The sequence below is a fragment of the Oncorhynchus mykiss genome, chromosome 21 (assembly GCF_057628025.1).
Source record: "Oncorhynchus mykiss isolate SJ-2025 chromosome 21, ASM5762802v1, whole genome shotgun sequence".
NCBI classification, from domain to species: domain Eukaryota; kingdom Metazoa; phylum Chordata; class Actinopteri; order Salmoniformes; family Salmonidae; genus Oncorhynchus; species Oncorhynchus mykiss.
In genome coordinates, this window is record NC_143042.1 from 4,005,001 (window position 1) to 4,032,547 (window position 27,547).

At 44.4% G+C, this 27,547-nt stretch overlaps 1 protein-coding gene and 1 long non-coding RNA gene across 2 annotated transcripts in view; one reads left to right on the top strand and one right to left on the bottom strand.

The window, feature by feature from the left end:
- Positions 1–8,960, top strand: part of LOC149972945 (N-acylneuraminate cytidylyltransferase) — a 21,157-nt gene extending 12,197 nt beyond the window's left edge. Inside the window, exons 7-8 of the mRNA XM_090213502.1 lie at positions 926–1,091; positions 8,338–8,960. Coding sequence (XP_090069628.1) covers positions 926–1,091; positions 8,338–8,552 — 381 coding nt within the window. The 3' untranslated portion in view covers positions 8,553–8,960. The remainder of the gene's footprint in view (positions 1–925; positions 1,092–8,337) is intronic.
- Positions 8,961–18,988: 10,028 nt separating this feature from the next.
- LOC149972946 (uncharacterized) lies at positions 18,989–27,315 on the bottom strand. Its single transcript, XR_016490108.1, has 3 exons — positions 27,243–27,315; positions 20,583–20,636; positions 18,989–20,446 (listed from the first exon to the last, which is right to left on the bottom strand). It is a non-coding gene; the product is annotated as an uncharacterized LOC149972946 (long non-coding RNA).
- Positions 27,316–27,547: the final 232 nt, after the last annotated feature.

Sequence of the window (27,547 nt, forward strand, 5' to 3'; positions counted from 1 at the left end):
AAAACAGAGCTTCCATACAAAACAGAGATTATATTCGACACACAGAGCACCCATACAAAACAGAGCTTCCATACAAAACAGAGCTTATATTCAACACACAGAGCACCCATACAAAACAGAGCTCCCATACAAAACAGAGCTCCCATACAAAACAGAGCTCCCATACAAAACAGAACACCCATACAAAACAGAGCTCCCATACAAAACATAGCTCCCATACAAAACAGAGCTCCCATACAAAACAGAGCTTATATTCAACACACAGAGCACCCATACAAAACAGAGCTCCCATACAAAACAGAGCTTCCATACAAAACAGAGCTTATATTCAACACACAGAGCTCCCATACAAAACAGAGCTTATATTCAACACACAGAGCTCCCATACAAAACAGAGCTTATATTCAACACACAGAGCTCCCATACAAAACAGAGCTTATATTCAACACACAGAGCTCCCATACAAAACAGAGCTTATATTCAACACACAGAGCTCCCATACAAAACAGAGCTTATATTCAACACACAGAGCTCCCATACAAAACAGAGCTTATATTCAACACACAGAGCTCCCATACAAAACAGAGCTCATATTCAACACACAGAGCTCCCATACAAAACAGAGCTTATATTCAACACACAGAGCTCCCATACAAAACAGAGCTTATATTCAACACACAGAGCTCCCATACAAAACAGAGCTTATATTCAACACACAGAGCTCCCATACAAAACAGAGCTTATATTCAACACACAGAGCTCCCATACAAAACAGAGCTTATATTCAACACACAGAGCTCCCATACAAAACAGAGCTTCTATTCAACACACAGAGCTCCCATACAAAACAGAGCTTATATTCAACACACAGAGCTCCCATACAAAACACAGAGCATAGACATTTGTTTTTTTCTGTCTCCTCCAGGTGATCCTGATCTCATCCAGTGAGGACCTCCTGACCAAGGCCCTGGCTGACAATCTATCCCAGAGGACAGGCTGCGAGGTCAGGCAGCTGGGCAAGGACATCCAGGGTGAGGTCACAGCCATGATGGATGACAAGGATCTGGACTGGAAGGAGGTCGCCTATATGGGTAAACTCACTGTTGTTTTCATTTAACAATTTACTACGACTACTACTACTACTACTACTACTACTGCTGCTACAACTGCTACTACTACAAATAGTACCACTATTACTAATTCATTTTAGTTTTATAGTACAGTTTGTAATATAGTGGAATCTTAACATTCTAATTTGAGTAATACTTGTGCGTTCATGTCAATCAAAACGTATGAAGGTATTGATTTGGAGCCCTTCTGAGATTCAAATCAAATGTTATTTTGTCACATGCTCCGAATACAACAGGTGTAACCTGACAGTGAAATTATTACATACACGCCCTTAACCAACTATGCAGTTATAATAAATAAAAATAAGAATAATAAATAAACTTAACAAATAATTAAAGAGCAGCAGTAAAATAACAATAGCGAGGCTGTATACAGGGGGTACCGGTACAGAGTCAATGTGGAGACTGCATACAGGGGGTACCGGTACAGAGTCAATGTGCAGGGGAACTGGTTAGTCGAGGTAATATGTACATGTAGGTAGAGTTATTAAAGTGACTATGCATAGATAATATCAGAGAGTAGCAGCAGTGTAAAAGAGAGGGGGGGGGGGCAATGCAAATAGTCTGGGTAGCCATTTGATTAGATGTTCAGGAGTCTTATGGCTTGGGGGTAGAAGCTGTTTAGAAGCCTCTTGGACCCAGACTTGGCGCTCCGGTACCGCTTGCCATGCGGTAGCAGAGAGAACAGTCTATGACTAGGGTGGCTGGAGTCTATGACAATGTTTAGGTCTATGACACCACCTGGTATATTGGGGCGGCAGGTAGCCTAGTGGTTAGAGCGTTGGACTTGTAACTGAAAGGTTGCAAGATCGAATTCCCGAGCTGACAAGGTAAAAATCTGTCGTTCTGCCCCTGAACAAGGCAGTTGTTCTTAGGCCGTCATTGAAAATTAGAATTTGTTCTTAACTGACTTGCCTAGTTGAATAAAGGTAAAATCAAAAATAGAGGTCCTGGATGGCAGGAAGCTTGGCCCCAGTGATGTACTGTACACACTAGTAGTGCCTTGCGGTCGGAGGCCGCCAGGCACGACTCCAACACCATCATTAAGTTTGCCGATGACACAACAGACAGCAGACCAGGCTCTAGACTCCAACAGTTTATTACCGGAGGTAATAGCCTTGTTATGCCGTAGGAGATGCCATTTCCAGTTACCATCTACGCCCATCTCAACCTTCCTAAATGTCTCTATTGTATTAGAAATGATCAGACCAAAATACAACATGCATTTCTTATTAGATATACCAGAGAATAACTCATCTAGTAGGTGAAACAAGTTCTTCCTCAGTAGTTCTCCAAGAGACTGATGATCTAAGTGGGCGTTACTGGAAAGACTGGTGCTAAATACAAACATGTGGTAATGCAAGTCCACCATGACACTTCTGTCATTGTTACACCTCAAACCTAATCTTTGGATGTTTGCCATTCCAAAGGTATTTAGGTATCTGTTTATCAACCCTTCCCCATTAGCCTACTGGTGGAGGGAGTGGGATCATCATGGAAACTGATACGTAGAAACACATTCATCTTTATGGAAGCTGCCCCTAGTTTGTAAAGAAGCAGATAACTTCTCCCAAACTGTTAAATCCCATTCAACTTCCTTCCTTCCTTCCTTCCTTCCTTCCTTCCTTCCTTCCTTCCTTCTCGTTCATCTTGTCATAATTAAACTTCACCAGACCATGCAGAGATGTTTGTATACTAATGCCCAAACACATGAGCTGTGTTTTCATAGGAATTGTTGAGGGAAGTGAAACTTTTTTGGCCGCTTCATTCAGTAACATTAATGCTGATTTTGTCCAATTTATTTTATACCCGGACAGCCATTTGAATTCTTCAAATGTGGATAATAAAGATGAGATTGAATTTTTGATAGAGAATATCGTCTGCATATAGTGGTATGAGAGGAGGATGTAATCAGTATAGGAGAAGCCCCACTACATTCTGCCTTAGATGTTGGGCTAAAGGCTCTAGCGACTAAATGAATAACGTTGGGGATAGGCCGTCTCCTTGTCTACATCCCTGAAAAATAGGGAATGGACTTGAGTGTACGCCATTAGTAGAAACCATAGCAACAGTGTTAGTATATAACACACAAACCATATCAATACAATTCTTTCCCAAACCAAATTTCTCCAAAACAGCCCACATGTACTGCCAATCAAGCCTGTCAACGCCTTCTCAGCATCTAGAGACAGCACAGCACACGATGTGTCCAGCTGTTGTGCTTCATGTATTACATGCATTCATCGTCTGACATTGTCAGCTGCAAGGAGACCTTTCACAAAACCTGACTGGTCCATGTGAATCAACTTATCCAAATACTTTTCAATACAATTTTTGGTCCGAATTAATTAAATATATCGGACGATAATTTGCACAGTCTGTGTGATCGTTCCCTTTCTTTGGCAGTAGAGAGATTAATGCAGAGTTAATATGATCATGAAAAAAAAACCTGTCGATGGCCGAATGAATTTACTCCAATAATACTGGTCCTAAAATTCACCCAAAATGTAGTAACAGCTCAGGTGGAATGCCATCAGGGACAGGTGATATGTAGTAACAGTTCAGGTGGAATGCCATCAGGTCCAGGTGATTTATAGTAATAGCTCAGGTGGAATGCCATCCGGGACAGGTGATTTGTAGTAACAGTTCAGGTGGAATGCCATCAGGTCCAGGTGATTTATAGTAATAGCTCAGGTGGAATGCCATCCGGGACAGGTGATTTGTAGTAACAGTTCAGGTGGAATGCCATCCCGGACAGGTGATTTGTTGTAACAGCTCAGGTGGAATGCCATCCCGGACAGGTGTTTTGTAGTAACAGCTCAGGTGGAATGCCATCCGGGACAGGTGATTTATAGTAACAGCTCAGGGGGAATGCCATCCGGGACAGGTGATTTGTTGTAACAGCTCAGGTGGAATGCCATCCGGGCCAGGTGATTTGTAGTAACAGCTCAGGTGGAATGCCATCCGGGACAGGTGATTTGTAGTAACAGCTCAGGGGGAATGCCATCCAGGCCAGGTGATTTGTAGTAACAGCTCAGGGGGAATGCCATCCTGGACAGGTTATTTGTAGTAACAGATCAGGTGGAATGCCATCCGGGACAGGTGATTTGTAGTAACAGCTCAGGGGGAATGCCATCTGGGCCAGGTGATTTGTAGTAACAGATCAGGTGGAATGCCATCCTGGACAGGTGATTTGTAGTAACAGCTCAGGGGGAATGCCATCCTGGACAGGTGATTTGTAGTAACAGATCAGGTGGAATGCCATCCGGGACAGGTGATTTGTAGTAACAGCTCAGGGGGGAATGCCATCTGGGCCAGGTGATTTGTAGTAACAGATCAGGTGGAATGCCATCCTGGACAGGTGATTTGTAGTAACAGCTCAGGTGGAATGCCATCCTGGACGGGTGATTTGTTGTAACAGCTCAGGTGGAATGCCATCCGGGACAGGTGTTTTGTTGTAACAGCTCAGGGGGAATGCCATCCGGGACAGGTGATTTGTAGTAACAGCTCAGGGGGAATGCCATCCGGGACAGGTATTTTGTAGTAACAGTTCAGGTGGAATGCCATCCGGGACAGGTGATTTGTTGTAACAGCTCAGGTGGAATGCCATCCGGGACAGGTGTTTGTTGTAACATCTCAGGTGGAATGCCATCCGGGACAGGTGATTTGTTGTAACAGCTCAGGTGGAATGCCATCAGGGACAGGTGATTTGTAGTAACAGCTCAGGGGGAATGCCATCTGGGCCAGGTGATTTGTAGTAACAGCTCAGGGGGGAATGCCATCCTGGACAGGTTATTTGTAGTAACAGATCAGGTGGAATGCCATCCGGGACAGGTGATATGTAGTAACAGCTCAGGGGGAATGCCATCTGGGCCAGGTGATTTGTAGTAACAGATCAGGGGGAATGCCATCCTGGACAGGTGATTTGTTGTAACAGCTCAGGGGGAATGCCATCCTGGACAGGTGATTTGTAGTAACAGATCAGGTGGAATGCCATCCGGGACAGGTGATTTGTAGTAACAGCTCAGGGGGAATGCCATCTGGGCCAGGTGATTTGTAGTAACAGATCAGGTGGAATGCCATCCTGGACAGGTGATTTGTAGTAACAGCTCAGGTGGAATGCCATCCTGGACAGGTAATTTGTAGTAACAGCTCAGGTGGAATGCCATCCGGGACAGGTGTTTTGTAGTAACAGTTCAGGTGGAATGCCATCCGGGACAGGTGATTTGTTGTAACAGCTCAGGTGGAATGCTATCCGGGACAGGTGATTTGTTGTAACAGCTCAGGTGGAATGCCATCCGGGACAGGTGTTTTGTTGTAACAGCTCAGGGGGAATGCCATCCGGGACAGGTGTTTTGTTGTAACAGCTCAGGGGGAATGCCATCCGGGACAGGTGATTTGTAGTAACAGCTCAGGGGGAATGCCATCCGGGACAGGTGATTTGTAGTAACAGCTCAGGGGGAATGCCATCCTGGACAGGTGATTTGTTGTAACAGCTCAGGTGGAATGCCATCCTGGACAGGTGATTTTTAGTAACAGCTCAGGGGGAATGCCATCTGGGCCAGGTGATTTGTAGTAACAGCTCAGGGGGAATGCCATCCTGGACAGGTGATTTGTTGTAACAGCTCAGGGGGAATGCCATCCTGGACAGGTGATTTGTTGTAACAGCTCAGGTGGAATGCCATCCTGGACAGGTGATTTGTAGTAACAGCTCAGGGGGAATGCCATCCTGGACAGGTGATTTGTTGTAACAGCTCAGGGGGAATGCCATCAGGTCCAGGTGATTTCCCCTTTTTAGCACCTTTCAGTGCTGACTCCAGTTCCTCTAATGAGATGGGTCGGCCCAGATCCGCAGATCGCTTCTCCTCCAATACGAGCAAATCAAGATGATCTAAAAACTGCATTTGTCTGGTTCAACCTGGATAGAAGATGTATATAACTCCTGGTAAAAAGACTGAAATGTTGCATTATTTTTCTGTGGATCAGAAGGTAAGCCTTTAACCAGGGATTGAATAGATTCTATAGAGGTACAAGATTCACTTTGTTTCAATTTTAATGCAAGAAACCTGCTTGGTTTGCTCCTATTAAAATGATAGTTCTGCCTCACTCTATGCATGATGAACACTGCTCTCCTTAATAAATTATTAAATTCCTGTTTAACCACCCTCAAATCATTGCTGACATTATTTGAGTAATTCCTTTTCAGGTTTTGTTGAAGTGATTTTAAATGTTTTCTCCAATAACTTGATTCTGTGATTTCCGAGCTTTATTGAGGTGAGATGCGTAAGATGTAAAGTCTGTGATAAACCCTTTAGTAGCCATCAATGTAAACCTGGGGTCCTCTGCAGAGTCCTTGTGTTTTTTTCTAAGAATGCAAATTGAAATTCAGCCACGAACAATTAGTTTTGAAGAAGGGTCATATTAAAATGCCAATGTTTTGTTTTTATTTACCTTAAAGCTCATATCCACTTGGGTAACCAGGGGATCCTGATCTGAAAGCATCGCAGGCAATATTTATATTGGCATGACACACATACTTAGAGAATAGAAAACAATCAATTCCAGAGTATGATTTGTGATATGCAGAAGAACAGGTATAATCTTTGATGCCCGGATTCTGAACTCACCACACAGAGATACTGAGATGTTCCGTCATTCCATTCAACACTAATGATGCTTTTGTCATCCACACTAATGTGTGGATCTATCAAGGTTGAGATCGAAAGCTGCATTCATATCTGCCCCTATGACCAATTCATACTCTTAAAGTGATAACATTTTATTGGTAAGCCCAGCGAAAAAGCTGTCCTCATAAACAGCGGGTGCAGAGATGGACACAAATGCTACTTTCTTGCCATAGACGTGTAAATGGAAGCTAAGCGGCTGGTAGTATCCTTGCTAGTCTTTTCGATAACTAAAGTTAAATTCGTTTTAATCAAAATAACAACGCCTTTGGACTTAGAGGCTCCACTAGTCGAAGCAGCAACGTTATACACCTTGTCCTGTAAGCAATGAATATTCCCTACTCGCAAATGAGATTCATGGATAAATGCAATATCAATATTTTTATGATGCATTAAGTCTAAACATTGAATTCTCTTCATTTTTGCGTACATTCAGGCATAAAAGAGTTGAACTGAAAGTGGTTCAGATTTACCTTCGATAAGTACTGTCCCCCACCCGCTGCCAGACGGCGGCGTGACATCCACACAACGCAGCTCTGTAGGTCTCTAGAACTCAGGCCTATTCCTCCTAAATAAAACGTATTCCAATCAGGTTATCAAAAAAAAATAAGTTGAAAGTAGACAAATTCATTGCGAAATGACACTTGTGAAACAAAACCTGGCTACAGTGGTCATTTCTCTCTCTTCTCAACCCTTCATCTCTCTCCATCTATCTCCTCTCATCCCTCCGTTATCTCTTGCCAGGAAGTGATTGTAAGTTCTTCACTGATTAAATAACTTGCCTGCTCCCGCTCTCCCTCTCGGGCGCCAGACTGCCTTCATTTTGCACACCTGTCACCATCGTTACACACACCTGCGTTTCATCACCGGTCACCATCATGCGCAGCAGTGCATCCTTGGACTCACCTGGACTCCTTTAATTTGTTGATTGCCTTCCCTTTTTTCTGTCTACTTCCCTGTGTGTTCCCTGTATCAGTATTGATGTTGTTTGGGGTGTCAATGTAAATAGATGAATTGTTCAGCAGTCTTATAGCTTTGGGGTGGAAGCTGTTAAGGAGCCTTTTGGTCCTAGACTTGGTGCTCCGGTATCACTTGCCGTGCGGTAGCAGAGAGAACAGTCTATGACTTGGGTAACTGGAGTCATCGACAATTTTTTGCCCTCCCTCTTTCCTCTAGTATATAGGTCCTGGATGGCAGGAAGCTTGGGCCCAGTGATGTACTGGGCCGTATGCACTACCCTCTGTAGCACTTTACGTTCAGATGCTGAGCAGGTGCCATACCAGGCGGTGATTAACCGGTCACGATGCTCTCGATGGTGCAGCTGTAGAACTTTTTGAGGATCTGGGGACCCATGATAAATCTTCTTAATGGGGGCCTGTTTGGGCCACCTTTTCCTGTAGTCCAAGATCAGCTCATTCTTAAAATACTTCCATAACCACCGTATGGACACTTAAATAGATTTAAAATAAAATACAAATGAATCTCACACCTCCATTTCATCCCTCCATCTCTCCCTCCTACAGGTAATGATGCACCAGATGTTGACTGTCTGAACCTGGCTGGGCTGAGTGCAGTTCCCCGGGACGCCCCAGTGGTGGCGATCAACGCTGCTAAATACTCCTGCCACAGTGCAGCAGGCCTGGGGGCTGTGAGGGAGTTTTCTGAACACATCCTGCTGCTCAAGAAGAAGGCCAAGTCTCAGATGGAACAGGACCGCATCTACAGAAATACATTCTAAACTCTAGAATGTGTTCTAAAGTCACAGAAATACATTCTAAACTCTAGAATGTGTTCTAAAGTCACAGAGATCCATTCTTAACTGTAGAATGTGTTCTAAAGTAGGCATGGGCAAACTTTTTTGCTTGAGGGCCAAACAGATTTTTTGGGGATTGATTTGTTTGTCCAAATCCATTTCTGGGCCAGAAAAAGTGCAGATATTTTAAAATACATAGGTCCATTATAATTTCTACATCCTTTCTACAGTGCCTTGCGAAAGTATTCGGCCCCCTTGAACTTTGCGACCTTTTGCCACATTTCAGGCTTCAAACATAAAGATATAAAACTGTATTTTTTTGTGAAGAATCAACAACAAGTGGGACACAATCATGAAGTGGAACGACATTTATTGGATATTTCAAACTTTTTTAACAAATCAAAAACTGAAAAATTGGGCGTGCAAAATTATTCAGCCCCCTTAAGTTAATACTTTGTAGCGCCACCTTTTGCTGCGATTACAGCTGTAAGTCGCTTGGGGTATGTCTCTATAAGTTTTGCACATCGAGAGACTGACATTTTTTCCCATTCCTCCTTGCAAAACAGCTCGAGCTCAGTGAGGTTGGATGGAGAGCATTTGTGAACAGCAGTTTCCAGTTCTTTCCACAGATTCTTGATTGGATTCAGGTCTGGACTTTGACTTGGCCATTCTAACACCTGGATATGTTTATTTTTGAACCATTCCATTGTAGATTTTGCTTTATGTTTTGGATCATTGTCTTGTTGGAAGACAAATCTCCGTCCCAGTCTCAGGTCTTTTGCAGACTCCATCAGGTTTTCTTCCAGAATGGTCCTGTATTTGGCTCCATCCATCTTCCCATCAATTTTAACCATCTTCCCTGTCCCTGCTGAAGAAAAGCAGGCCCAAACCATGATGCTGCCACCACCATGTTTGACAGTGGGGATGGTGTGTTCAGCTGTGTTGCTTTTACGCCAAACATAACATTTTGCATTGTTGCCAAAAAGTTAAATTTTGGTTTCATCTGACCAGAGCACCTTCTTCCACATGTTTGGTGTGTCTCCCAGGTGGCTTGTGGCAAACTTTAAACAACACTTTTTATGGATATCTTTAAGAAATGGCTTTCTTCTTGCCACTCTTCCATAAAGGCCAGATTTGTGCAATATACGACTGATTGTTGTCCTATGGACAGAGTCTCCCACCTCAGCTGTAGATCTCTGCAGTTCATCCAGAGTGATCATGGGCCTCTTAGCTGCATCTCTGATCAGTCTTCTCCTTGTATGAGCTGAAAGTTTAGAGGGACGGCCAGGTCTTGGTAGATTTGCAGTGGTCTGATACTCCTTCCATTTCAATATTATCGCTTGCACAGTGCTCCTTGGGATGTTTAAAGCTTGGGAAATCTTTTTGTATCCAAATCCGGCTTTAAACTTCTTCACAACAGTATCTCGGACCTGCCTGGTGTGTTCCTTGTTCTTCATGATGCTCTCTGCGCTTTTAACTGACCTCTGAGACTATCACAGTGCAGGTGCATTTATACAGAGACTTGATTACACACAGGTGGATTGTATTTATCATCATTAGTCATTTAGGTCAACATTGGATCATTCAGAGATCCTCACTGAACTTCTGGAGAGAGTTTGCTGCACTGAAAGTAAAGGGGCTGAATAATTTTGCAAGCCCAATTTTTCAGTTTTTGATTTGTTAAAAAAGTTTGAAATATCCAATAAATGTCGTTCCACTTCATGATTGTGTCCCACTTGTTGTTGATTCTTCACAAAAAAATACAGTTTTATATCTTTATGTTTGAAGCCTGAAATGTGGCAAAAGGTCGCAAAGTTCAAGGGGGCCGAATACTTTCGCAAGGCACTGTATCTAGTTCATGACCTGGAGTGTTTTTTTTACCAAAAATAATAATTTCCTGCCAAAAAACACTAAACTTCACATGTAAACTGGAAGAGTTGCATTCTCAATTGCATACTCCTCGCACCCACTCTCCCCGTCTCCTTCTCTTCCCTCTGACCTTCTCCTTCAATGGTTTTTGAGAAGGAGACAAGGACTCGAGGAATATGCAATTGAGAACATCCCCTTGTCATTCATTGTCATGTATGTAAAAAAAGGAGTTGTCAAGAGAGCAGTAACAGACTGACACTCAGGATATTGTATTCTAAACTGCATTCTATCAATCAGACAAACCCTCTGAACTCATGCCTGGGCCAAACATTAGGCAAAGTGACAATAAAGGTTATTGACATCTCTCTACTTTCTCTGGAGTTCTAGAAAGAAGTATATTTACTCACTTTCATGCACTTAGCTCAGACTGAAATGTTTTTTACAGGTTGTCAGGTCAGTGTAGTTTGGGTTTTTATATTACTACAGGTCGTGTTGACAAATACAGTCAGTACTTTTTAATTGTCTTAGTTTTAATGAAATGAAGTATATACACTGAGTGTACAAAACATTATGAACACCTGCTCTCTCTTTGACATAGACTGACCAGGTGAATGCTATGATCCCTTAACCTGCTCTCTCCATGAAATAGACTGACCAGGTGAATGCTATGATCCCTTAACCTGCTCTCTCCATGAAATAGACTGACCAGGTGAAAGCTATGATCCCTTAACCTGCTCTCTCTTTGACATAGACTGACCAGGTGAATGATATGATCCCTTAACCTGCTCTCTCTTTGACAGACTGACCAGGTGAAAGCTATGATCCCTTAACCTGCTCTCTCTTTGACAGACTGACCAGGTGAAAGCTATGATCCCTTAACCTGCTCTCTCTTTGACATAGACTGACCAGGTGAAAGCTATGATCCCTTAACCTGCTCTCTCCATGAAATAGACTGACCAGGTGAAAGCTATGATCCCTTAACCTGCTCTCTCCATGAAATAGACTGACCAGGTGAATGCTAGGATCCCTTAACCTGCTCTCTCTTTGACAGACTGACCAGGTGAATGCTAGGATCCCTTAACCTGCTCTCTCTTTGACAGACTGACCAGGTGAATGCTAGGATCCCTTAACCTGCTCTCTCTTTGACATAGACTCACCAGGTGAAAGCTATGATCCCTTAACCTGCTCTCTCTTTGACAGACTGACCAGGTGAAAGCTATGATCCCTTAACCTGCTCTCTCTTTGACACAGACTGACCAGGTGAAAGCTATGATCCCTTAACCTGCTCTCTCCATGAAATAGACTGACCAGGTGAATGCTATGATCCCTTAACCTGCTCTCTCTTTGACATAGACTGACCAGGTGAAAGCTATGATCCCTTAACCTGCTCTCTCCATGAAATAGACTGACCAGGTGAATGCTAGGATCCCTTAACCTGCTCTCTCTTTGACAGACTGACCAGGTGAATGCTATGATCCCTTAACCTGCTCTCTCTTTGACATAGACTGACCAGGTGAAAGCTATGATCCCTTAACCTGCTCTCTCCATGAAATAGACTGACCAGGTGAATGCTATGATCCCTTAACCTGCTCTCTCTTTGACATAGACTGACCAGGTGAAAGCTATGATCCCTTAACCTGCTCTCTCTTTGACATAGACTGACCAGGTGAAAGCTATGATCCCTTAACCTGCTCTCTCTTTGACACAGACTGACCAGGTGAATGCTATGATCCCTTAACCTGCTCTCTCTTTGACATAGACTGACCAGGTGAATGCTATGATCCCTTAACCTGCTCTCTCTTTGACAGACTGACCAGGTGAATGCTATGATCCCTTAACCTGCTCTCTCTTTGACATAGACTGACCAGGTGAAAGCTATGATCCCTTAACCTGCTCTCTCTTTGACATAGACTGACCAGGTGAAAGCTATGATCCCTTAACCTGCTCTCTCTTTGGCATAGACTGACCAGGTGAAAGCTATGATCCCTTAACCTGCTCTCTCTTTGGCATAGACTGACCAGGTGAAAGCTATGATCCCTTAACCTGCTCTCTCTTTGGCATAGACTGACCAGGTGAAAGCTATGATCCCTTAACCTGCTCTCTCTTTGGCATAGACTGACCAGGTGAAAGCTATGATCCCTTAACCTGCTCTCTCTTTGACATAGACTGACCAGGTGAAAGCTATGATCCCTTATTGATGTCACTTGTTAAATCCATCAGTGTAGATGAAAGGGAAGAAATAGGTTCAAAAGTTTTTAAGCCTTGGGACATGGATATTGTGTGTGTGTGTGTGTGTGTGTGTGTGTGTGTGTGTGTGTGTGTGTGTGTGTGTGTGTGTGTGTGTGTGTGTGTGTGTGTGTGTGTGTGTGCCTTTCAGAGGGTGAATGGGTAAGATAAAATATTTACGTGCCCTTGAACAGGCTCTGGTAGTAGCTGCCAAGAGGACCGGTTTGTATTGAGAACTGCAACGCTGCTGGGTTTATCAGACTCAACCATGTCCTGTGTGTATCAAGAATGGTCCATGAACACAACTGTAGGAAGCATTAGAGTCAAAATGGGCTAGCACCCCTGTGGAACACCTTTGACTCCTTGTAGAGTCCATGTCCTGACAAATTTAGGGTAAGGGGTTTTATATACTCAGTATATATGAGGTCTTTAATCAGATTTAGATTGTTTTTTAATGTGTGTTCTTTATCTGTTTTAGAATGAAGTAGGACATTGGTTTGAGTTGCTTTGACATTCTTGTTGGTTTTATTGTTTACTATTGTACTGTAATTTCCTGCAGTTTGTTTGTTAAATGTTATATGATCTCATAAATTAAAAGAACTAGATTAATATATTGTGTCATGGAGTCATTATCTAATGGCACAGTTGACATATACCTTTTTTACCACCACAGGGTAGCCTAACGCCTCAGTTGAAGGAAACCCATTGGACAGCCTAACGTCTCAGTTGAAGGAAACCCATTAGACAGCCTAACGCCTCAGTTGAAGGAAACCCATTGGACAGCCTAACGTCTCAGTTGAAGGAAACCCATTGGACAGCCTAACGCCTCAGTTGAAGGAAACCCATTGGACAGCCTAACGCCTCAGTTGAAGGAAACCCATTAGACAGCCTAACGTCTCAGTTGAAGGAAACCCATTGGACAGCCTAACGTCTCAGTTGAAGGAAACCCATTAGACAGCCTAACGCCTCAGTTGAAGGAAACCCATTGGACAGCCTAACGTCTCAGTTGAAGGAAACCCATTGGACAGCCTAACGTCTCAGTTGAAGGAAACCCATTAGACAGCCTAACGTCTCAGTTGAAGGAAACCCATTGGACAGCCTAACGCCTCAGTTGAAGGAAACCCATTGGACAGCCTAACGCCTCAGTTGAAGGAAACCCATTGGACAGCCTAACGCCTCAGTTGAAGGAAACCCATTGGACAGCCTAACGTCTCAGTTGAAGGAAACCCATTAGACAGCCTAACGTCTCAGTTGAAGGAAACCCATTGGACAGCCTAACGTCTCAGTTGAAGGAAACCCATTGGACAGCCTTACGTCTCAGTTGAAGGAAACCCATTGGACAGCCTAACGTCTCAGTTGAAGGAAACCCATTGGACAGCCTAACGTCTCAGTTGAAGGAAACCCATTGGACAGCCTAACGCCTCAGTTGAAGGAAACCCATTGGACAGCCTAACGCCTCAGTTGAAGGAAACCCATTGGACAGCCTAACGTCTCAGTTGAAGGAAACCCATTGGACAGCCTAACGCCTCAGTTGAAGGAAACCCATTGGACAGCCTAACGCCTCAGTTGAAGGAAACCCATTGGACAGCCTAACGTCTCAGTTGAAGGAAACCCATTGGACAGCCTAACGTCTCAGTTGAAGGAAACCCATTGGACAGCCTAACGTCTCAGTTGAAGGAAACCCATTGGACAGCCTAATGCCTCAGTTGAAGGAAACCCATTGGACAGCCTAACGCCTCAGTTGAAGGAAACCCATTGGACAGCCTAACGTCTCAGTTGAAGGAAACCCATTAGACAGCCTAACGTCTCAGTTGAAGGAAACCCATTGGACAGCCTAACGTCTCAGTTGAAGGAAACCCATTGGACAGCCTAACGCCTCAGTTGAAGGAAACCCATTGGACAGCCTAACGCCTCAGTTGAAGGAAACCCATTAGACAGCCTAACGTCTCAGTTGAAGGAAACCCATTGGACAGCCTAACGTCTCAGTTGAAGGAAACCCATTGGACAGCCTAACGTCTCAGTTGAAGGAAACCCATTGGACAGCCTAACGCCTCAGTTGAAGGAAACCCATTGGACAGCCTTACGTCTCAGTTGAAGGAAACCCATTGGACAGCCTAACGTCTCAGTTGAAGGAAACCCATTAGACAGCCTAACGTCTCAGTTGAAGGAAACCCATTGGACAGCCTAACGTCTCAGTTGAAGGAAACCCATTGGACAGCCTAACGCCTCAGTTGAAGGAAACCCATTGGACAGCCTAACGTCTCAGTTGAAGGAAACCCACACGCCATAAAGATATGTTTCAGTTTGGAGTCCTTAGCGATAATTTCCATGATATAGTCTACCTGGCTGGCATGAAAATGGACCATGGAAAAGCGTCCACCAGTCGCTATTTAAGTGGATAGTATATTTTCCCACTGTCCCTGTTTCGATACAGGTGTATGATAATGGTCCCATTCTAAATCAATAACAAATTTCACACATATTATTTAGCATATGTATCACATCCACTCCCTGCTCCAGCGCTCGATGTCACCGGTCTACTAGCCACGGGTCCTGCCCACCCATCTTTACACACACCTGTGTGTGTCATCAGTCATACCTGGACAGCATTACTCCTTTGATTACCTACCCTTTATATACCACTGTTTTGTTGTCAGTCATCAGGTAGTAGTTTGTTTCCATGTCAGAAGCTGCTCTTGTTTTGTATCGTTCCATGTTCGCTGTTATTAAACTCACTAACTGCATCCTGCATCCTACGTTACAATATGTACAGACAAGATTAAATCAAGAATAGTGTGATGGGTGACAATATTAGAATATCACTTGTGAATGACATATTATCCCTTGTGAATGACATATTATCCCTTGTGAATGACATATTATCCCTTGTGAATGACATATTATCCCTTGTGAATTACATATTATCCCTTGTGAATGACATATTATCCCTTGTGAATGACATATTATCCCTTGTGAATGACATATTATCCCTTGTGAATGACATATTATCCCTTGTGAATGACATATTATCCCTTGTGAATGACATTATCCCTTGTGAATGACATATTATCCCTTGTGAATGACATATTATCCCTTGTGAATGACATATTATCCCTTGTGAATGACATATTATCCCTTGTGAATGACATACTATCCCTTGTGAATGACATACTATCCCTTGTGAATGACATATTATCCCTTGTGAATGACATATTATCCCTTGTGAATGACATATTATCCCTTGTGAATGACATATTATCCCTTGTGAATGACATATTATCCCTTGTGAATGACATATTATCCCTTGTGAATGACATATTATCCCTTGTGAATGACATATTATCCCTTGTGAATGACATATTATCCCTTGTGAATGACATATTATCCCTTGTGAATGACATATTATCCCTTGCAGTGGTATAAATGATTTACCTAAAAATACTTTAAAGCACCTAAGTATTTTTGGGGGTATCTGTATTTAATTTACTATTTATATTTAACTTTAACTTTTACTTTACTACATTCCTAAAGAAAATAATGTACTTTTTACTCCGTACATTTGCCCTGACACCCAAAAGTAGTTTGGGTTACATTTTGAATGCTTAACAGGACAGGAAAATGGTTCAAAGCACGCACTTATCAAGAGAACATCCCTGATCATCCCTACTGCCTCTGATCTGGAGGACTCACTAAACAGAGAACATCCCTGGTCGTCCCTACTGCCTCTGATCTGGAGGACTCACTAAACAGAGAACATCCCTGGTCGTCCCTACTGTCTCTGACCTGGAGGACTCACTAAACAGAGAACATCCCTGGTCATCCCTACTGCCTCTGATCTGGCAGACTCACTAAACAGAGAACATCCCTGGTCATCCCTAATGCCTCTGATCTGGTGGACTCACTAAACAGAGAACATCCCTGGTCATCCCTACTGCCTCTGACCTGGAGGACTCACTAAACAGAGAACATCCCTGGTCGTCCCTACTGCCTCTGATCTGGTGGACTCACTAAACAGAGAACATCCCTGGTCATCCCTACTGCCTCTGACCTGGAGGACTCACTAAACAGAGAACATCCCTGGTCGTCCCTACTGCCTCTGATCTGGAGGACTCACTAAACAGAGAACATCCCTGGTCATCCCTACTGCCTCTGATCTGGTGGACTCACTAAACAGAGAACATCCCTGGTCATCCCTACTGCCTCTGATCTGGTGGATTCACTAAACAGAGAACATCCATGGTCCTCTCTACTGCCTCTGATCTGGTGGATTCACTAAACAGAGAACATCCCTGGTCATCCCTACTGCCTCTGATCTGGAGGACTCACTAAACAGAGAACATCCCTGGTCATCCCTACTGCCTCTGATCTGGCGGACTCACTAAACACACATGCTTCGTTTGTAAAGATGTCTGAGTGTTGGAGTGTGCCCCTGGCTGAAAAACAAGAAAATGGTGCAGTTTGGTTTGCTTTATGTAAGAAATTTGATATAGGTATATTTTAGCAATTACATTTACTTTTGATACTTAAGTAAATTTAAAACCAAATACGTTTAGACTTTTACTCAAGTAGTATTTTACTGGGTGACCTTCACTTTTACTTGAGTCATTTTCTATTAAGGTATCTTTACTTTTACTCAAGTATGATAATTGGGTACTTTATCCACCACTGATCACTGGGTATTGATGATCAGCTTCAGGCAAACAGTGCATGCTTTTCTTGCAACCATTTCAAGTCACACGTTTTCACCATAAAAATGCACCTTTATAATAAAAGCATTGCATGCATAATCACATTTGATAATGGTGTTTTCCTGCTAATGAAACATTTGCATGTGTGCATTGCTGTGCTTATAATGAATAAATAGCCTCATCTGTTGTGTCAGGCTCATTGCTTAAAACAGGTTTTTCGACCATCACCTCTGGTGAGACAAAACGTCGGTGAAGAGCACTTTTTGCCAGTCCTGTATGGTCCAGCGACGGTGGGTTTGTGCCAATAGGAGATGTTGCCGGTGATGTCTGGTGAGGACCAGCCTTACAACAGGCCTACAAATATGCAGGCCTGCATATTTCTTTTGGTGTTTTTCAGAGTCAGTAGAAAGGCCTCTTTAGTGTCCTAAGTTCTCATAACTGTGACCTTAATTGCCTACCATCTGTAAGCTGTTAGTGTCTTAACCACCGTTCCACAGGTGCATATTAATTAATTGTTTATGGTTCATTGAACAAGCATGGAAAACAGTGTTAAAGCCCTTTACAATGAAGATCTGTGAAGTTATTTGGATTTTTACGAATTATCTTTGAAAAAACAGGGTCCTGAAAAAGGGACATTTCTTTTTTTGCTGAGTTTATAACTGAAAGTATAATATTAGTTATTAAACAGTCTAGTCAAACCATTATTACTGTTCCAACTGGCTGATAGGTGTTAATAGATATGTAATGTTAAGCGTAGCAGAGATAATTTTCGACTAAACTTTACTTTGTGATACTTCCTCAAATCCTGACTTGGAAGACAACATGTCTTCTAAACCTCCATGTCTAGTACATTTGAATTTAGAAAATGCTCTGTTATTAAATAAAATAAATGTTTTGCTCCATGAAGTAATGTAACAATGTGTACTCTGCCATCTAGTCTATTTAAAATCTTCTCTCATTGATTGAGACAGGTGGGTGTCCACCCCAAAGTGCCACATGTCATGATGAAGCTAACCTGTCTAAACCAATGCGAAGATTTTAAATAGACAAGATGGCGGAGTACACATAGTTGGATTATTTCATGGAGCAAAACGTTTATTTTAATAATGGACCATTTTCTACATTTAAATGAACCCCCTGTAACAAGACATACACGTTTAGAAGATGTGTTGTCTTCCAAGTCGGGAATTGAGGAAGTAAAGGTTGGTTGAAAATTCTCTGTGCGACATTTAATATTACCTACCTAATAATGTATATCAGCCAGCTAGAACAGTAATAATGGTCTGACAAGACAATTTTAATAGCTAAATTCATATGACAGAAATCAATGAAATTAAACATTGTAGATCAGTTGTTCACACCATAATCTTGGGTTACTTCTGCTTTGTCTTGAGTGACTCATCAGGCTCGAATTTGACTCACAATATTACCATACATAGAATATCTCAACAGCATGGGATTTTAGGTGAGAAGGACATCTCCAATAAGAATCCCTATTGTGAACTATCTAGGGTGATGACAACTAAGGTATTAACTTCAGGTAGAATGATTATAGATATTTGTTATTGTATAAGGATATGCTTACCCATGCATTAAATTAAATTGAAACAGTAAATGACTCCACCAAGGCAACATACATAAGGTTCAAGATGTGTATTATTACCTTTTCAGAACACCACATCAAAATAAAAATAATAGACCCCAATGAGTCGTGCACAACCCATGTCCAAATTATTTCAAGCTTGCTTAACCCGTTGGAGCTAAAAATAAATGAAGACACGCATAAAGTCCCGAAGTCCTGATATTCCTTCAGCGAAGTATGGCAGTTCCGTGCAGGTTTCCTCACAAGCTCTACAGCAAGCACAGCTATCAATGCAGACATAACTCCTTAGCAGTAACCGATATCCCATGGGAACATGAACTCGTTAAACTTTCCCAAACAATTCTCTCCCGGTGCTAAGGTCACCTCAAGGCTGTCAAATACCTCCACGATGAGATGGTAGCTTCAGTCTTTACTAAGTCTTTCTTAACAAAATTATAACAACTCTCTAATCAAATAAAATTGGTATTTCCCTTCATAATTTGATAGGTATGGGATTTGTTCTATTTTTATTGTCTTATTTCATAATTTTTATTTTCTTCAGCAACGGTCATAATGTAATGTCCATCCTTTTCTCAATGTCTCTCTCCCTCTCTTTTTCCCCAGGCCCCCCTCCCATTGGCCACAGTTTAACAAGCCACTTTATTTGTCAAAATGTTTACTTAAAAGTAAACCAACTTATTCACTTATACATTAAAGAAATATTTATTCAAAAGAAGTGCAATATTACAGTTCAGGAGCAATTCAATCACCTTTTAAATCTAATACCAATTAATTATAACAAATAAACTCACTACTTGGTTCTAACAAGAATAAACTCAATACTTAGTACTAAAAAGGGTATCATATGACTATGCAATCCAATTTAGTATTCTTCGAGTTGGCTAAAGGCATCAACTGTTGAGGCGAACGTAACTCTGGGAACATTTGATCATGGCCTGGGAATTTGGAGATCTCCTTCATCAGATTTACCACTTGTTGACACTCTGTGCTAGTCTTTCTGAACACACAGTGCCTCCCCCCACAGAGATGTACTATATTTTTAAGATGAGGGTCTGTCTGGATGAACTGACCAATCTCTATATCTAGGTCCTCTCCATGAGTAAAGAGAACAATAGTTTTGGTTCTAATTTTCTCACCAAAATCACTTTCCAATTGTTTCAATATCCCTCTTTCACCCTCTGTGAATTGGCCAATCTGAATCACCAGTAAGTACACACTCAACCCTGTCTGACAGAGGGATCTGCATTCTTTAAGATGTTCGCCTGATTTTTCTATATGTTCATCAAAGAAGTCTGGGGTATCAATTACCCTAACTTCTGTTCCAAGTGCCTTCATCTCTATCCACTGGCACTTTGTAGTTACAGGTATAGAGCTTGCATGTGATGGAAAACATTCCCTGACTTTGTTGTCAAGTCCCAAGATTATGTTGCCACTCGCACTCTTTCCAGTGCCTGTCTGTCCCAGCAGCACGATGTTCAAAATGTTGCCTCCACCTAAAAACAATGGGAGGAGTAATGAAGAACTTCAATTCCCATCAACCTTTCTCAAATGGCTTTCTATGGCTTCTCAAGGATGATTCTTGTTACTAGTGGAGAAATGAATGGTGAAATATTACTTTTAATTACTTACTCATTTGAGTTTGCACAGGATTAGACAACGCCCGATTCCCTGGATCCAGACCTGCTATTACAATGAGGGGTACAAGCAAGAGCAATACATTACTATAACTACTGTGAGATTACCTTATTATTAACATGCAATCAACTCTATATGAAATGGTCTTGCCTGTAAAAGGTTCATTTGGGATTCGACAAACAAAGTGGGTGCCCAGCCACTCTTTTTGGTAAACAGCTAAGGGATGGGGCTGGAGAAATGGAACCACTCTCAAATTCAAATTCATGGACAGTTACAGTATGGAGTTACAGTATGGTAGCAATGACTGACCATTCGTGAGATCAAAATGACAGTTTCAAACATGTTTTTGTCTGTTTCACATGAAAATTATAAAAATAATAAATAGCACTTTTAAATATCAGTTCAAACGCAAGATAGAGAAATTATTATAACGTACTGTAATGTGACTGGGATAATAGCGAACCGGGGTATGACATCAGATAGGATTAAAGGTATGACGATCTAAAAACAATCCAACCCTATCTCAAGATCCCTCTTTGCTCTGGTGCTTGTTGACCGGCAACATGAGCTGGTCCTTGGAGGCCATCCGCATGCACTGGTCCTTGGTGGACGTCTGCATGCTCAGGTCCTTGGTGGCCTTTTTGGCCGTCAGTATGGTGACTGTCAGCATTCTCTTGTCCTTGGTGTCCATCAGCAAACTTTGGTCTTTGGTGGACGTCAGCACGCCTTGGGTCTTGGTGTCCGTCAGCATGTGCTGGTCCTTGGTGGCTGTTAGCATGTGCTGGTCCTTGGTGGCTGTTAGCATGCGCTGGTCCTTGGTGGCCTTGGTCGTCGTCAGCATGCTCCGGTCCTTGGTGAGCTGATTCTTGGTGGCTGTCAGCATGCAATGATCCTTGGTGGCCATCAGCATGCGCTGGTCCTTTGTGGCCTTGGTGGTCGTCACCATGCTCCGGTCCTAGGTGGCCGTCAGTATACTTTGGTCCTTGGTGGACGTCAGCATGCACTGATCCATCGTGGCCTGGGTGGACGTCAGAATGCTCTGATCCTTGGTGGCAGTCAGAATGCTCTTGTCCTTGGTGGCCGTCAGCATGCTCTGGTTGTTGGTGGCTTTCAGTATTTGCTGGTCCTTGGTGGCCATCACCATGCTTCGGGCCTTGGTGGACGTCAGCATGCTCTGGTCCTTGGTGGACGTCAGCATGCACTGGTCCTTGGTGGAATTTTTAGCCATCAGTATGGTGGCTGTCAGCATGCTCTGGTCCTTGGTGTCCTTTTTGGCCATCAGTATAGTGGCCGTCAGCATGCCCTCTTCCTTGGTGGCCATCAGTATGCGATGATCCTTTGTGGCCTTGGTGGTAGTCACCATGTTCCGGTCCTTGGTGTCCTTTTTGGCCATCAGTATGGTGGCTGTCAGCATGTTCTGGTCCTTGGTGTCCATCAGCATGCTATGGTTTTTGGTGGCAGTGAGCATGCGCTGGTCCTTGGTGGCCGTCACTATGCGCTGGTCCTTGGTGGCCATCACCATGCGCTGGTCCTTGGTGGTCATCACCATGCGCTGGTCCTTTGTGGCCATCACCATGATCAGGCCCTTGGTGTCCACCAGCACGCTGTGGTCCTTGCTGGCCGTCAGTATGCTCTAATCCTTTGTGGCATTGGTGGCCGACAGCATGCCCTGGTTCTTGGTGGCCTTTTCGCCTGTCAGGATGCTCTTTTCTTGCTGTCCGTCAGCATGCTATGTTTCTTGGTGGCCATCAGCATGCTCTGTTCCTTGGTGGCCGTCAGTATGCTTTGGTCCTTGGTAGCTTTTTTTTCCATCAGCATGCACTGGACCTTGGTTGCCATCAGCATGCTTTTTTCCCTTGGTGGCCGTCAACATGCTCTGTTCCTTGGTGGCCGTCAGCATGCTCTGGTTCTTGGTGACCGTCAGCATGCGCTGTTCCTTGGTGGACGTCACCATGCGCTGGTCCTTGGTGGCCGTCAGCATGCCCTGTTCCTTGGTGGCCATCAGTATGCGATGATCCTTTGTGGCCTTGGTGGTCGTCACCATGCTCAGGTCCTTGGTGGCCTTTTTTTGCCGTCAGTATGGTGGCTGTCAGCATGTTCTTGTCCTTGGTGGCCGTCAGCATTCTTTTGTCCTTGGTATCCATCAGCATGCGCTGGTCCTTGGTGGCTGTAAGCATGCGCTTGTCCTTGATGGCCTTGGTCGTCGTCAGCATGCTCCAGGCCTTGGTGAGCCGATTTTTGGTGGCTGTCAGCATGTTCTGATTCTTGGTGGCTGTCAACATGTTCTGATCCTTGGTGGCCATCAGTATACGATGGTCCTTTGTGGCCTTGGTGGTCGTCACCATGCTCCGGTCCTTGGTGGAATTTTTAGCCATCAGTATGATGGCTGTCAGCATGCTCTGGTCCTTGGTGTCCTTTTTGGCCATCAGTATAGTGGCCGTCAGCATGCCCTCATCCTTGGTGGCCATCAGTATGCGATGATCCTTTGTGGCCTTGGTGGTAGTCACCATGTTCCGGTCCTTGGTGTCCTTTTTGGCCATCAGTATGGTGGCTGTCAGCATGTTCTTGTCCTTGGTGTCCATCAGCATGCTATGGTTTTTGGTGGCAGTAAGCATGCGCTGGTCCTTGGTGGCCGTCACTATGCGCTGGTCCTTGGTGGCCTTCACCATGCGCTGGTCCTTGGTGGTCATCACCATGCGCTGGTCCTTGGTGGCCATCACCATGCGCTGGTCCTTTGTGGCCATCACCATGATCAGGCCCTTGGTGTCCGCCAGCACGCTGTGGTCCTTGCTGGCCGTCAGTATGCTCTAATCCTTTGTGGCATTGGTGGCTGACAGCATGCCCTGGTTCTTGGTGGCCTTTTCGCCTGTCAGGATGCTCTTTTCTTGCTGTCCGTCAGCATGCTATGTTTCTTGGTGGCCATCAGCATGCTCTGTTCCTTGGTGGCCGTCAGTATGCTTTGGTCCTTGGTAGCTTTTTTTTCCATCAGCATGCACTGGACCTTGGTTGCCATCAGCATGCTTTTTTCCCTTGGTGGCCGTCAACATGCTCTGTTCCTTGGTGGCCGTCAGCATGCGCTGGTCCTTGGTGGCCGCCGGCATGCCCTGTTCCTTGGTGGCCCTCAGCGTACGCTGTTTTTTGGTGGCCTTTTTGGCCGTCAGCATGCTCTGGATCTTGGTGACCGTCAGCATGCGCTGTTCCTTGGTGGACGTCACCATGGGCTGGTCCTTGGTGGCCGTCAGCATGCCCTGTTCCTTGGTGGCCATCAGTATGCGATGATCCTTTGTGGCCTTGGTGGTCGTCACCATGCTCAGGTCCTTGGTGGCCTTTTTTGCCGTCAGTATGGTGGCTGTCAGCATGTTCGTGTCCTTGGTGGCCGTCAGCATTCTTTTGTCCTTGGTGTCCATCAGCATGCGCTGGTCCTTGGTGGCTGTAAGCATGCGCTTGTCCTTGATGGCCTTGGTCGTCGTCAGCATGCTCCAGGCCTTGGTGAGCTGATTTTTGGTGGCTGTCAGCATGTTCTGATTCTTGGTGGCCGTCAACATGTTCTGATCCTTGGTGGACATCAGTATACGATGGTCCTTTGTGGCCTTGGTGGTCGTCACCATGCTCCGGTCCTTGGTGGCCATCAGCATACTCTGATTCTTGCTGGCTATCAGCATTCTCTTTTCCTTGATGTCCATCAGCATGCTCTGGTCCATCGGGGCCTTGGTGGACGTCAGCATGCTTTGGTTCTTGGCGGATGTCAGCATGCTCTGATCCTTGGTGGCAGTCAGAATGCACTGGTACTTGGTGGCCTTTTTGGCCATCAGCATGTTCTTGTCCTTGTTGGCCGTCAGCATGCTCTGGTTGTTGGTGACTGTCAGAATTTGCTGGTCCTTGATGGCCGTCACAATGCTTTAGGCCTTGGGCCCATCAGCATACTTTGGTCCTTGGTGGCCATCACCATGCATTGGGCCTTGGTGGCCGTCAGCATACTTTGGTCCATGGTGGCCATCAATATGCTTTGGGCCTTGGTGGACATCAGCATGCTCTGGTCCTTTGTGGCCTTGGTGGTCGTCACCATGCTCTAGGCCTTGGTGGCCGTCAGCATGCTCCGGTCCTTGGTGGCCATCAGCATACGCTGATTCTTGCTGGCTATCTGCATTCTCTGATCCTTGGTGGCCATCAGCATGCGATGGTCCTTCATGGCCGTCAGCATTCTCTTTTCCTTGATGTCCATCAGCATGCATTGGTCCATCGTGGCCTTGGTGGACGTCAGCATGCTTTTGGACTTGATGGTTGTCAGCATGCTCTGGTCCTTGGTGGCCGTCAGCATTCTCTTTTCCTTGATGTCCATCAGCATGCTCTGGTCCATCGTGGCCTTGGTGGACGTCAGCATGCTTTGGTTCTTGGCGGATGTCAGCATGCTCTGATCCTTGGTGGCAGTCAGAATGCACTGTACTTGGTGGCCTTTTTGGCCATCAGCATGCTCTTGTCCTTGTTGGCCGTCAGCATGCTCTGGTTGTTGGTGACTGTCAGAATTTGCTGGTCCTTGGTGGCCGTCACCATGCATTGGGCCTTGGTGGCCGTCAGCATACTTTGGTACATGGTGGCCATCAATATGCTTTGGGCCTTGGTGGACGTCAGCATGCTTTGGTTCTTGGCGGATGTCAGCATGCTCTGATCCTTGGTGGCAGTCAGAATGCACTGTACTTGGTGGCCTTTTTGGCCATCAGCATGCTCTTGTCCTTGTTGGCCGTCAGCATGCTCTGGTTGTTGGTGACTGTCAGAATTTGCTGGTCCTTGGTGGCCGTCACCATGCATTGGGCCTTGGTGGCCGTCAGCATACTTTGGTACATGGTGGCCATCAATATGCTTTGGGCCTTGGTGGACATCAGCATGCTCTGGTCCTTGGTGGCCGTCATCATGCACTGGTCCTTGGTGGCTATTTTGGCCGTCAGTATGGTGACTGTCAGCATGTTCTTGTCCTTGGTGTCCGTCAGCATGCTGTGGTCCTTGAGGTCCATCAGCATGCTGTGGTCCCTGGTGGCCGTCAGCATGCTCTAGTCCTTTTTGGCCTTGGTGGCCGTCATCATGCCCTGTTCCTTGGTGGCCATCAGTATGCGATGGTCCTTTGTGGCCTTGGTGATTGTCACCATGCTCAGGTCCTTGGTGACCTTTTTGGCCATCAGTATGGTGGCTGTCAGCATGTTCTTGTCCTTGGTGTCCGTCAGCATTATTTTGTCCTTGGTGGCCGTCAGCATGCTTTGGTCCTTGGTGGCCATCAACATGCTGTGGTCCTTAGTGGCCATCAACATGCTGTGGTCCTTAGTGGCCATCAGCATGCATTGGTCCATCATGGCCTTGGTGGACGTCAGCATGCGCTGGTCCTTGGTGTCCATCAGCATGCGCTGGTCCTTGGTGGCTGTAAGCATGCGCTTGTCCTTGGTGGCCTTGGTCGTCTTCAGCATGCTCCAGGGCTTGGTGAGCTGATTCTTGGTTCCTGTCAGCATGTTCTGATCCTTGGTGGCCATCAGCATACGATGGTCCTTGGTGGCCTTGGTTGTCGTCACCATGCTCCGGTCCTTGGTGGCCTTGGTCAGCGTCAGCATGCTCCGGTCCTTGATGGCCATCAGCATGCGACGGTCCTTCATGGCCGTCAGCATTCTCTTTTCCTTGATGGCCATCAGCATGTATTGGTCCATCGTGGCCTTGGTGGCCGTCAGCATGCTTTGGGCCTTGGTGGCCGTCAGCATGCTTTGGGCCTTGGTGGCCGTCAGCATGCTCTGGTCCCCGACTGGCCATCAGCATTCTCTTTTCCTTGGTGGCCGTGAGCATTCTCTGGTTCTTGATGGCCGCCAGCATTTACTTGACGCAGTTTGGATATTAAGCATGTTAGCATAACAAGTAAGGTTATTTGATCTCTTGATAAGGTTAGAAAACAAAGATAATTCAGGTATGTGCAATTTGGTCTTACATTTTATTTTCCATAGTTAAGTCTTCTTTCCACAACAGCTCGGTACTTTAATTGTTTGCGATCATTGCATCACTTTGAGTAGAATGTCACAAATCTTCACTTTTTAGTATATTGTTTCCTACTAAATTCTTCTGGGATCCTTTCTTTCCCAACAGAACAATGGTAGACCTATATTTACTTTCCGCAGCACCTAGTTGAAATCATAACGTCAGAACATTCTCATTTGAAATGGGTTTCAAACATTATCAGATAGCCTACCACTTTCCCGATATCTATAACCATGTGATTATTTGTATCCACAATCTAACAAAACTCTGATTTGGATGCAAGAGAATAGATTGTGATATAATTTGACCATCCATGAGATCAAATTATAGTTTGAACCATATTTTGAAGCTATACAGTTTGTTTACATTAGCATTGTACCACATTCAGACTGTAGCTTTAAAGGTGTTCATTCTAACAAATGTATTGCACAGCTTATTTAATGTTAACATTTCGACAAGAAAATGTTGAAACATACACTGATTGACAGTTCATAGTAAAAATAAATTACAGGATTATGTGTTTGCCAAGTTGACACCTCATTAATGATACTTGTTCTCTGAACTCGTGTGAGAATTAGGAAAACCGACTCATGTGGAAATAGTATTAATACAAACGAAATATACAAGAAAGAAAGAAGTCAAACTTACTTTGAGACATGACGCATTCCATGTCAAGAATAAAGGAAAGGGGAGGTCTTCAATGTTTGGTCTGTACACGTCTAAGAGAGACAAGGAGTTTTGCCTTTTCATCTTATACTGAGTGGGTGGTTCTTAAAGAGACAGCTTGGGAGATAAAATAGGAAAAACACTGAATCACTGAATTTCTTTGAATACATTTTCAATTGACTCAAGACACAATGGGTGGTTTATTTTCTACTCCTGCACCCCGTCATCCGGGACCCCGTGTTCCTGCACCCTCTGTTCCTGCAGGTGAGAATGATAATTCAACTGGT